General features: G+C 32.7%; 1 protein-coding gene and 1 long non-coding RNA gene across 2 annotated transcripts; one reads left to right on the top strand and one right to left on the bottom strand.

Annotated features, from left to right (window-relative positions):
- LOC107620110 (protein FAR-RED IMPAIRED RESPONSE 1-like) lies at positions 813-3,742 on the top strand. The gene is made up of 5 exons (XM_016322326.1): positions 813-824; positions 931-2,038; positions 2,298-3,301; positions 3,477-3,536; positions 3,620-3,742. Exons 1-5 carry the CDS (start codon positions 813-815, stop codon positions 3,740-3,742), a joined length of 2,307 nt encoding a protein of 768 aa, XP_016177812.1.
- LOC110268521 lies at positions 5,007-5,693 on the bottom strand. Its single transcript, XR_002356562.1, has 3 exons — positions 5,602-5,693; positions 5,420-5,513; positions 5,007-5,330 (listed from the first exon to the last, which is right to left on the bottom strand). It is a non-coding gene; the product is annotated as an uncharacterized LOC110268521 (long non-coding RNA).

Here is an 11,631-nt window from a genome sequence, read left to right as displayed (position 1 = left end):
ATACATATCCACTATTTGTTCTTAATAATCAGCAATAAGAAACGTGCTTTTTGGACTTTGAACTCGACTTTCAATTTTCAGATATTTGGGTCTAGGAGTCATGGTTTTCTTATTTTGCTATTTCCATGTAAAACTTTTAGATATGTGCAAATTCTCCACCCAAAACTCTATTCAAAGGCGTTCCTCTTCTTTACCCTAAGAATGCATGTAATTAAGCCCTATTAGAGCACATAGTAGTAAAGCCCTAACCACTAATAGTTAATACCTTAAATAACATTACCTCACAATATTGAAAGGAAAATAGATAATAAGACAAGATGCATGCTCAATGAAACTGATCTAACCTTAGCTGCTAAGAACTTGAAGTAGAAGTAGAAGCATCAAATTTGTAATTGTTCTATAACAGTAAACATGTTCTATGATTTTCTTGGGGTTGGAGGTACATAATTTCCAAGGGTTAGGTAGTGTTGTGTTTTATGTAGTTGTTTTGTTTTGGTTGGGTTTGTGATGCATTCAAATGCGGTCTGTTATTGTAGGGTCCTGTTTTGCATTCTCTTTTGTACAGTTAGTTCCATAAAAGTCTAAAAGTAACTAAAGTAAAAAAGTGCAATCAATAGAGGGATGAACAAACAAATATTTGGAGAGATATATAGAGAGAGAGAAGGAAAGAGATTAATATTGTATGAACATTAAACAGGGGATTATCTTTATAATTTTGCACACATGAATCAGACATTTTGCACCTACTTTAATCAGATTTTGTACATTTTACTCAGCACAGTTTGCATCCAATGTAATTATTTTTTGCACACATGAATCAGACAGTTTGCACCCACTTTAATGAGATTTTGCACACATGGCTTAACATAGTTTGCACCTACTTTAATCAGATTTTGATTTACTATCTGATGTATGCTAACTTTTTTACAGGATGTGCCCAAGGTTGGCATGTGTTTTGGAACCATTGAAGATGCAAATCAATTTTATCAGAATTATGCCAAGCGCATTGGTTTTGTTACTAAGATAAGGTTTACCCGAAGAGTTGGTAAAGATAAGGTTCCTAAGAATCAAATGATCACTTGCAATAGGGAGGGGAAACGCAAGTCTAGAGTTTCACCAATAGAAAAGACCAACCCTAGAACCAACTACAATTTCCCCGCAAGGATTTCTATTAGGTTGAATAAGGAGGGTCTTTGGATTATATCGAAGGTGTGTTTGGATCATTCACATCCTTGTGATCCAGAGATGGCAAAACTGTTGACACGTAATAGAGAGATGACTATGCACATGTGTCGAGTCATTGAGAGGAATGATGAAGTAGGTGTGAGACCAAACAAAACATATCAAGTATTGGTGGGTGAAGCGGGGGGTTTTTCTAAGATAAACTTAATGGAAAAAGATGTTAGGAACTATCTCAGCAGAAAGGTACGCAATGTTACGGAAGAAATGGATGCTAGGGAGATGTTGAAGTATTTTACACGGATGAAAGATATGAACTCTGATTTTTATTTTGATGTTGAACTTGATCAAAACAAGCGTCTCAAAACTATATTTTGGGCTGATGCTCGAAGTAGAGCAGCATATGAGTACTTCGGTGATGTAGTTTCGTTTGATACTACTTATAAAACCAATCGTTACGATATGCCATTTGGTTCCTTTGTGGGGGTTAATCACCATGGTAACTCGGTGCTTCTTGGGTGTGGTTTGTTGACTAAGGAAAATTCAGGCTCGTTTACTTGGTTATTTAATGCTTGGCTTACATGTATGCATGGAAAGGCTCCTAAAGGCATTATAACAGACCAATGCCTCGGAATACGAGCTGGAATTGAGAATGTGATGCCAGAGACACGTCATAGGTTATGCATTTGGCACATTACGAAAAAGATTCCAGAAAAATTCAAAAGACACAAGAGATATGAAGAGTTACAAAGTGATTTAAATAATATTGTTTGGGAGTCTATTTCAGAAGATGATTTTCAAAATCAATGGGAAGATTTTCTGATTGAATATGGTCTAGAAGATAACAAGTGGCTATCAGGTACTTCTCTAAACATGAATTTTTATATTTTGCACATAGGAATTAGCATATTAGTATTTAAAAAGTATCAAGTGGCTATCATATTCTATTTGCTAGAATTCTAACATGTGTTTGAATATGCCTCTAGTACAATTTTCTTATTCTAATATTTTTTAAGCTTCATTGCATTATTAACATGTTTATGACAACATTTGCATCCACTTTTGTTAAGTTTGCTTACAATTTTTTTTTATGTATATTTGTTTACTATGATACATAGATATCTATGAAGAAAGACATCGATGGGTTCCAATTTTTCTTGACAACTTTTTTTGGGCTGGTATGAGATCCACACAACGAAGTGAGAGTATGCATTCATATTTTGACAAATTTATAAATAACAAGAGCTTGTTGATTCAATTTGTCAAACAATATGACAATTGCCTTGGATGGAAAGAGCAACAAGAAAGGGAGGCTGATGTTGAAGACTATAAATCAATAATACCTTGTGCCACTAATTCCTTAATAGAGAAGCAATTTCAAGGTGCATATACTAATGCAAAGTTTAAGGAAGTACAAAAGCAATTTAGAAAGAAAGCAAATTGTATTTTGCACCTTATGAAAGTAGTTTCTACATCTAAAGTCTATTCTATTTTGGAGGATGTATCTACTTCTAAAGAGAGGGTTTATGAAGTTAACTACAATGCGGAAACGAAGGATATTACATGCATGTGTCAAATGTTTGAATCAAGAGGCATATTATGCCGTCATAGCTTGGTTGTCCTAGGGCATGAACGCGTGAGAGAAATTCCAAGAAGTTATATTTTGGACCGTTGGAGCAAACTTGTGAAGCGAAGACACAGTGATATTAAGAGCAGCCATGATCCAAGTTTGTTGGATCCAAAAACAGAGATGTTTGATGATTTATGCTCCCATTCAATCAGTGTTGCTCAATTTGCATCCCAAACAAAGGAAACAAGTGATATCTTACATCGTTATCTTGATATGGCTATGGCGGAGTGCCAAAAGCATGTTGCTAACTCATCATCTAATGCCAATGAGTTAGATAATTTGCTTACATTAGAAGATGGTGGTAAAGATGGTGGTAAAGATGCACTGTCCATTTTTGTAGGAGGCTGTATAATAAGCATTCAAGATATTAAAAGCCCTCCTTATGTGTCCACTAAGGGTCGTCCAACAAATAGGCTAAGATCTGAAAAAGACAAGATGATAAAAAAGAAGACCGAGGCAAAGAAGAGGAAAAGTGAGATAACCGAAAAAGAGGTAAAATATTATTTTATTTTTGTTACCCATGCTGTTTTTTTACAATAAATAGACTTTAGATGTAGAAACTACTTCCTTAAGGTATATATAAAGGTTAATCAGTTGTACTTTACAGCCATGCTGTTATTACTTAGTACTTACACTTGAGTGATAGCTTTTTCTATTGTATATAAAGGATAATCAACATATTGGAGATAGTCAAAGTCTCCCTTTCAACGAACAGGTTCATCCAATAGTTTGTGATTTTTGTGATTTATAAACATATGAATTTTATACATGTGATCTAATATATTTGTTTTTTCTTTTAAATTGTTTCAGCTTCAAGATGCTAACTACAATGTTAATGAGGGATTTGAATCTGATTCAATGGGAGGATCAATGGGAGAATTCATGTCCTTATTGAACTCAATCCATTCATACCAATTCTCAAATGTCGATTGATAGCAAAATAATGTCGAACCAAAAGAATTTTATTTAGCAATACATTAAAGAGTTCAATTAGCTGATGATTCATGAGACAATTATTATTTTAGACAAGAAATAATAAAATTGATTAGTTTCAAACTCCAATACAGCACCTTGCTGCTCCTGTTATTCCATTTATCAGTAATAATAATTAATGTGTTTATATAACTATATTAACTAGTACCAAATTTATAGCTTGCTAACTTACCCAATTAAAACAAGTACCAGTTACAATTATAATAATAATTATATATTAAGAACGAGTTTTTACTTAATAAGGTGTGCAAAACTTATTATTATTTTCAAATCAAATGAAAAAGTTTAATTTTTTAGTTATTATTTTCAAATGAAAGTTTAATTTTTTTACTTAATTTTAACATTTGTTATCTAAAAATAAAAACTATTTTTTCTACATGATAAATTAAACTATCATGTGTGCAAACTGTCTCATTCATGTGTGTGCAAATTACACTTAAGACGAGTGCAAATTGTGCTTCATAAGGTGTGCAAAATCTCATTAAGACGGGTGCAAATTGTGCTTCATAAGGTGTGCAAAATCTCATTAAGACGGGTGCAAATTGTGCTTCATAAGGTGTGCAAATCTCATTAAGACGAGTGCAAATTGTGTTCATAAGGTGTGCAAAATTTCAATAAGACGGGTGCAAATTGTGTTCCTAAGGTGTGCCAAATCTCATTAAGATGGGTGCAAATTATGCTTCATAAGGTGTGCAAAATCTCAATAAGACAAGTGCAAATTATGCTTCATAAGGTGTGCAAAATTTCGTTAAAATGAATGCAAACTGTCTGATTTATGTGTGCAAAATCTCATTATAATAGGTGCAAATTAAACTTATTTATAGATATAAAATTAGTTTGTAATATAACCCCACTCATGCTCTCTGATATGAGAATGAGATCATGGGACATAACAACTACTCCAATTTATATATAAGATCATATAGGATTCATACATAGCTCAAAAAGGAATTATTCATTCATTGAAAACTGAAAAGTCTCTCTTGTGTTTGCTTACATTACATGCTAAAAGAAGCAACACACAATGAAAAATGTGCAAAGTAGCATGCACTTGGTTCTCGCAACTGATGCCAAAGCCAAGGCTCAAATGGACTCCTGAACTTCCCCAAAGATTCATCGAGGCAATTAATCAGCTTGGAGGTTCAGAAAGTAAGTGCATACTATATAGTAAAAACTACAAAATAATACCTTTCTACAAAACAAGTATATCTAATGATCCCTTGAACTATGTTATACACAAAACAAGTATATCCAATAACCCCTAAAAAGAGATGGTAACTCTAAGTCTTGAATTTCAGTTTTTGCGCTTCTTAACGAGAGCTTTCTTTCTAAAGCCCTTCCCAGCCGAACCAAGGCATTGGATCATCAATTCATCAGTATTACATACTATGTAAGGACTTGATTGAGCTGGAGTTAGCTTTACCACTTTATATTTCTCTGATTTGTTTATAACATCCTTAAGAAGTGCATTTGAAGGTGATGTAAGCATTTAGATGACCAATTGCTTCCTTAGATTAACGCACTCAAACTGCAATAACAATGTTCACAAAGATCATAAATTATAAAAAAACATGAACATCAAAAGCAAAAATAAAAACTATACAAAAAAACATTTACTTCTTCCCATTCTGGCATGTTGGACACATTAATCTCGATACTACTAGGATTCCACATTTCTACCCATTTTATTACAAACAATCCGCAATCATAGCTGAAAAAATTATTGAATTAGAATTTGGTTAGTCTTATCATGTACATTTATATTATTTATAATATAACATAATTAATATTATGCTTACTTATTTGATTGTCTAGGGAGATTCAAATAAATTGGGATCGGGTCATTCTTTGGTAGCTCATAGTTCGGCACAGCTATCGAGACCATTTGTTGAATCAATTTGCTCTAGAAAAAGGTTCATTGTTAATAAATAAAACTATTAAACCACATAATATAATATCATGTGAGCAAAATAAAATTATACCGCATATATGTCTAAATGCACCCTATCTCCTTTGGCCTTTTTATACAAGGAATCCAAGACAAAAAGTCTATTTTCATAGATGTCATAAGCATATAGCCACCAGTGATAGTCATAGCAGCACGGCACCAATAACTGCATTATATCATATTTTCTTATTAGAATTGAAAGTCTTGACCAACAAATCGATTTATAATTTAACAAAGTAATGATGAAATTGTCCAAAACCATAAGTACCAAAGGATACAAAAATACTTCTCATGATTATGGTCAGCAGATTCAAATGAGGCAAAAGGAGGCATCACTAACTTTAATGTATAAACAAAGAGAAGCTCCAATGCCCATATATCAAGTATAGATTCAAAAACAGAGGATAGCATTAAGTAATATATTCATGTCTATAACTTTATATGGCCAATTATTGTTATTAGTCCAAAAACAGAGGATAGCATTTCTGTTTCATTTCTATTCCATTATAAATATTTATTTGCATTCAAATGAAAAAAATTAACACAAGATAACAGTGACAGGGTATGTGGATAGAAACAGGGTTCTGAAGAAAGTGCAGAGCACAGGGAATAGACACACCCAGAATTAAATAAAGGTAAACATTTTGGGTCTAGTACTATAATCTTTAAGGGATTCAACTATGGTAGAGAAGTTTCAACTATGACAGGGAAGGAATAAAATTAATCCACAAATAGCATGACACCGACAAAATAAATACATAGCAAATATAGCTCTGGCACAAACAAAAAAATTAACACAATACATAGAGAATAGTTTTAGTTTTACTCACCCATCTATGTTTTGGAATTTTCTTTTGCTCAAAGAAGCTGTCACCATTCTTTCCAAAATCATCGGGAAGAAGTACATAACTTTTTTTTTCTTTTGACCAAGTGTCCCCAATGTGAGAACATCTCTCTCTATATATAAAGAAATAGTTAGATTATAAAGTTTAAACTCTCCAATTATAAAACTGAAAAAGTAGTTTGTAACTTTCTATACACACCAAAACAAAAACATTTATGCAGTAGACATCAAAGCTAGGTGGCCTTAATTTGTTGAAAAAAAAGACCATATAATTCAGAACCTGCATTTTACAATCTAATGTTAGTTCCAAAACATAATACACATAAAAATATATAAAAAAAACAGAAACATGTTACAGTCAAGAAATCTAACCATATTGTTTATCTGATGTCTTGGCAACATTGACATGATATCCTCCCTAACAAGCATTGCTCTAGGTATATCTTTCAAGATGCACAAAGTCTCATCCTTGTTCAACCTATCGTCTGTTGCCCAAAAGTATATCTTATCCTTATCTACTTCTGTTAACTTATTGTCCTCTATCACCTTTTCTTCTTCCCCTATTTTGTTTTTCTCATCTATCACCTTTTTTTCTTCCCCTATTTTGTTTTCCTCATCTATCATTAGGGAGAATGATGGAATTGATGGTCCCACAGGTTCTTTTGTCTTCTTGATTGGAGAAGGTGTATATATATCACAGTCTTCTATTTCTAAGAATGCTTGGACTGCACTTTGTACAATTTCTCTCCATTCAGGTTTTATTGCATCATCTAAAGCATAAAACAGAATATATACACAAAAATTATATTAACGAATGCACACAAAAATGAGATTTAAAATAGAGAGGAAGTGGAATCTAAATAATAGGAATGTGAGTGCAAATTATGATTCATGTGTGCAAAACATCAAATTCATGTCTGCAAAAATTCATTAAAGCGGGTGCAAATTATCAGATTTATGTGTGCAAAATATCATTAAGGTGGGTGCAAAATATCAAATTCATGTGTGCAAAAATTCGTTAAAGCGAGTGCAAATTATCATTTTTATGTTGCAAAATATCATTACATAGGGTGCAAACTTGCTGATTCATGTGTGTAAAATATCAATAAGGTGGGTGCAGAACATCAAATTCATGTGTGCAAAAATTCGTTAAAGCGGGTGCAATTTATCTGATTTATGTGTGCAAAATATCATTACATAGGGTGCAAACTTGCTGATTCATGTGTGCAAAAATTCGTTAAAGCGGGTGCAATTTATCAAATTCATGTGTGCAAAAATTCATTACATAGAGTGCAAACTTGCTGATTCATGTGTGCAAAATATCATTAAGATGGGTGCAAAACATCAAATTCATGTGTGCAAAAATTCATTACATAGGGTGCAAGCTTGCTGATTCATGTGTGCAAAATTACATAACAAAAATTTCATATATATTCAAATAATACATAATTCAAAACAACAAACACTAAGAACTATAATTTATACCCATATTGCTAGGCGATCGCATTGGCGATCTCATTAGCGATCTCATGTTGTTTTCATCTTTTTTGTCTTCCCTATTAAATCAATAAAAACAATAATTAAAGATTTGTAGAACAATAAATAAAAAAAAATCATAACTATAAAAAAGCACATACACTATTTTTACCTTGTTTTGACCTCCTTCTCCTCATCTTGCTTTGCATCACTATAAAGAAGAATACACTATATTTTACTTTACATTCTCTTTTATTACAAAAGATAAATCAAAACTAATTTTTACCTTTCTTTATCTTTTTGCTCATCTGATACATTATCATCTTCCCTTGACATTTTGTTATCATTATTTTGTTCATCAAATCTATAAACAAGAAATTTAATTAGTGATAAAGAGTGTTTGTAATACACATAGGCTTCAATCCTTTCATTTATAACATCCCAAAACTTTATTTTTTTTACCTTTCTTTCTTTTCCTTCATTGTGTTATCTTTGTTAAGCTCCTTCGCCCTCCTTTTCTTAGCCAAATTAGTTGGTGCTCTTGTTGTGTTCTTTGCAAATTTAGCATCAACACCACCTTGCTTAACTAAAAGGGTAACAATACCCTACAATAATAGTCACACAGATTATATTATACACTCATCATATTATGCAAAACAGAAAAAAAATCCAGAAAAAGTTCAGTTCACTAGAAATTAATATTTAGCTTATAATGCTTTCCATTCGCCAACGGAAAAGAGTTGTAGCATAACTAGCATTCCATGAATTAAAAATTGAAAATAAAAAACAGAGATCACATATTAAATCCAGTTTAGTTTCAACTTTGTTATTTACCATTGTAATTGTATTCTCTGCAGTTTGCACCAAACTTGCCACTATTTTTCTTTTATCACACTGCATTCAATCTTTAGAGCAAATAACTACACACTATTTCACTAATAAGCACACCACAAAACTAGGGGTGTGCATGGTCCGACCCGGCCCGAAGACCCGGCCCGGTCCCGAACCCTTTAGGGGCTAATTTGGTGTGATTTCATCGGGTCTAGGGTCGGGTATGGGTCTCAAAAATAGATCCGATCATTATTTCGGGTCGGGTCCGGGTCATAGCTCGGGTCACCCGAAATCGGCCCGGTGACCCGGTCATCATACATAATTAATATTTTGTGTTATTAGTGATGGATGATGGCTATTATTATGTGAAATTTAAGTGTTGTAAACCTTAATATTTTGTGTTATTAGTCATTATATATAAGACTATAAGTTAATATTTTATGTTTAAAATGCATAAGACTTTAGACTAATTCATAATCTTGTGTTATTTGTATTGATTTAAATATTTGGTGTTATTAGGCAATATTAGTATTGATTATAGTTATGCTTTAATTTTAGAGAAGAGTTGGTTCTTATTATATTTTTCTAAGTGAATTTTACCATGTCAAATAATGATTGGAGTCTTGAAAATTTGGATATTTTTACATGCTAACTTACAAGAAGGTATCAAGGTAATATAATGTTAACGGCCCGGTTTTCACCCGGTTTTTACCCGGTATAATCGTGGCCCGAAAATGTATAGGTTTCATCGGGTCTAGGGTCGGGTTCGGGTCTAACAAATAGGCCCGGTATATATTTCGAGTTGGGTCTGGGTCACATCAAACCCGGCTTCACCCGGCCCATGCACACCCCTACACAAAACAGCACAATTATACTCACTAATCCACATCTGCACTCAACAACCTTGGAATGTCATTTTACTAACTTCTAAAACACGACATGCAAATATAAGACTTAGAATAAAATTGAGGCACTATCATAACTATAACTATGCCATTTGAGCATTCTATATAGATAGCAGGATTTCAAAAATTAGGAATTTAGCACAATTGTATGTATCTCAAACAACACACACATCACACATCACACAAGAACACATAAAGGATCAAACCTAATTAATATATTTCCTATTGGATAAACAAAACGTAGCTGATAACTAGAAGTGAAAAGAATTCAACTTAGAAATGTGCATTAAGGGGTTTATCAATTTAAAAAAAAAAAGAAGCGAATTAACAAGATAAAATAAATAAAACAAACCGTTGGCCTTTGCTTTGATGACTCCTGTGTCAACTTCTTTGCAAGTTTTTCTTTATCCCAATAAGCAATCCATGGTGGTGGAGGCCCCATATAATTTTCCTTATCTCCGAATGTGTCTTTGTGGTAATAGATAATCTACAGACAAAATAATAAATGTAATGATTATCATCAAAAAAGAAATCAAAAAAGGAAAAAAGGATAAGTACATTAGACTGATTACCATCAAAACATAAAGACAACCATCAATACTTAATGTATTTTTTTCCTTGAATTTTTGAACCCCTTTCATAAGCTCATCATGCACAAATCTCGCCCAATTGTATCTTGTGATATTCTCTACATCAACAATGGCACGTAAGTGTTTTGGCTGACAGCGCTACTTGTTGGTGCTAAAAATGAGTTAATAATGAACATTGTAAATGCTCTCCTAAAATAATCTCTCCCTTTGGATGTTGAAACATTACATTCTCTTGAATGTAATACTTCTTGTAACCATGGGTTTGTCACAGATTTGAACGGGGCAACTAATCTTTTTTGCTCTAAAGTCCAATCTTCTTCTTCTAGAAAACTTTTACCAATTGAAGGTAATCCTAGAGCTAACCCAATTTTGTCTGTTGTCACATCGATATCCCCCACCAATAATTCCAGTTTGCTTGTTGTTGTGTTATATGCTTTAGCAAGTGCGAGGAATAACCGTCTATCAATTTTCCAATCTTGAATAGCCTTCATGGATGAGAATCCCATTTTATCAACTTCAAGCTTTTGCTCTTTTGTAAGAGAATTTATCGTTGTGAAAATCGAAACGGGAGAACAACGACATTCTATCACTTTCTGCAAACATAAAGTAAAAAATCTTATTAAACTGGGTGCAAACTATGCTAAGTGATATGTGAAAAATTTTATTAAACTGGGTGCAAACTGTGCAAGTAAGGTGTGCAAAACTTGACTAAAGTGGGTGCAAATTGTAAAATTAATGTGTGCAAAATCCAATTAAAGTGGGTGCAAATTGTCCGAAAAATGTGTGCAAAAAATAATTATATTGGTGTGCAAACTATGCTGAATAAGGTGTGCAAATTCTCATTAAAGTGGGTGCAAACTATCTGATTCAAGTGTGCAAAATTTCATTCAAATGGATGCAAAGTGTCCTAAGTAAAGTGTGCAAAATCCCCGAGATTCTAGTTCTTCAAGAGTTTTCTGCTGCATTTTCCTTCTAGTTCCTGTTTCAGATTTCTTTGTAGTTGTACTTCTTCGCGGCATCTTAGTATCTAGATCTTTTTCCATTTTCAAATAATCACTGCATATTAATAAGAAACATACTATTAACAAAGCTAGTAATAAGAATATGAGACTACTAAATCAAGAAGAATAGCTATATTAATAACCTTTTCAAAAACATGAAATTGTAAACTAGTTAAGATGTTAGAATGATCATCAAATAATGTTTCATATTATATATTTTTGTGTTGAAATGAT

The sequence above is a fragment of the Arachis ipaensis genome, chromosome B10 (genome assembly GCF_000816755.2).
Source record: "Arachis ipaensis cultivar K30076 chromosome B10, Araip1.1, whole genome shotgun sequence".
Taxonomy (NCBI): Eukaryota; Viridiplantae; Streptophyta; class Magnoliopsida; order Fabales; family Fabaceae; genus Arachis; species Arachis ipaensis.
The sequence above is the reverse complement of the archived record's forward strand: the minus strand, read 5'-3'. Positions and strand labels throughout refer to the sequence as shown.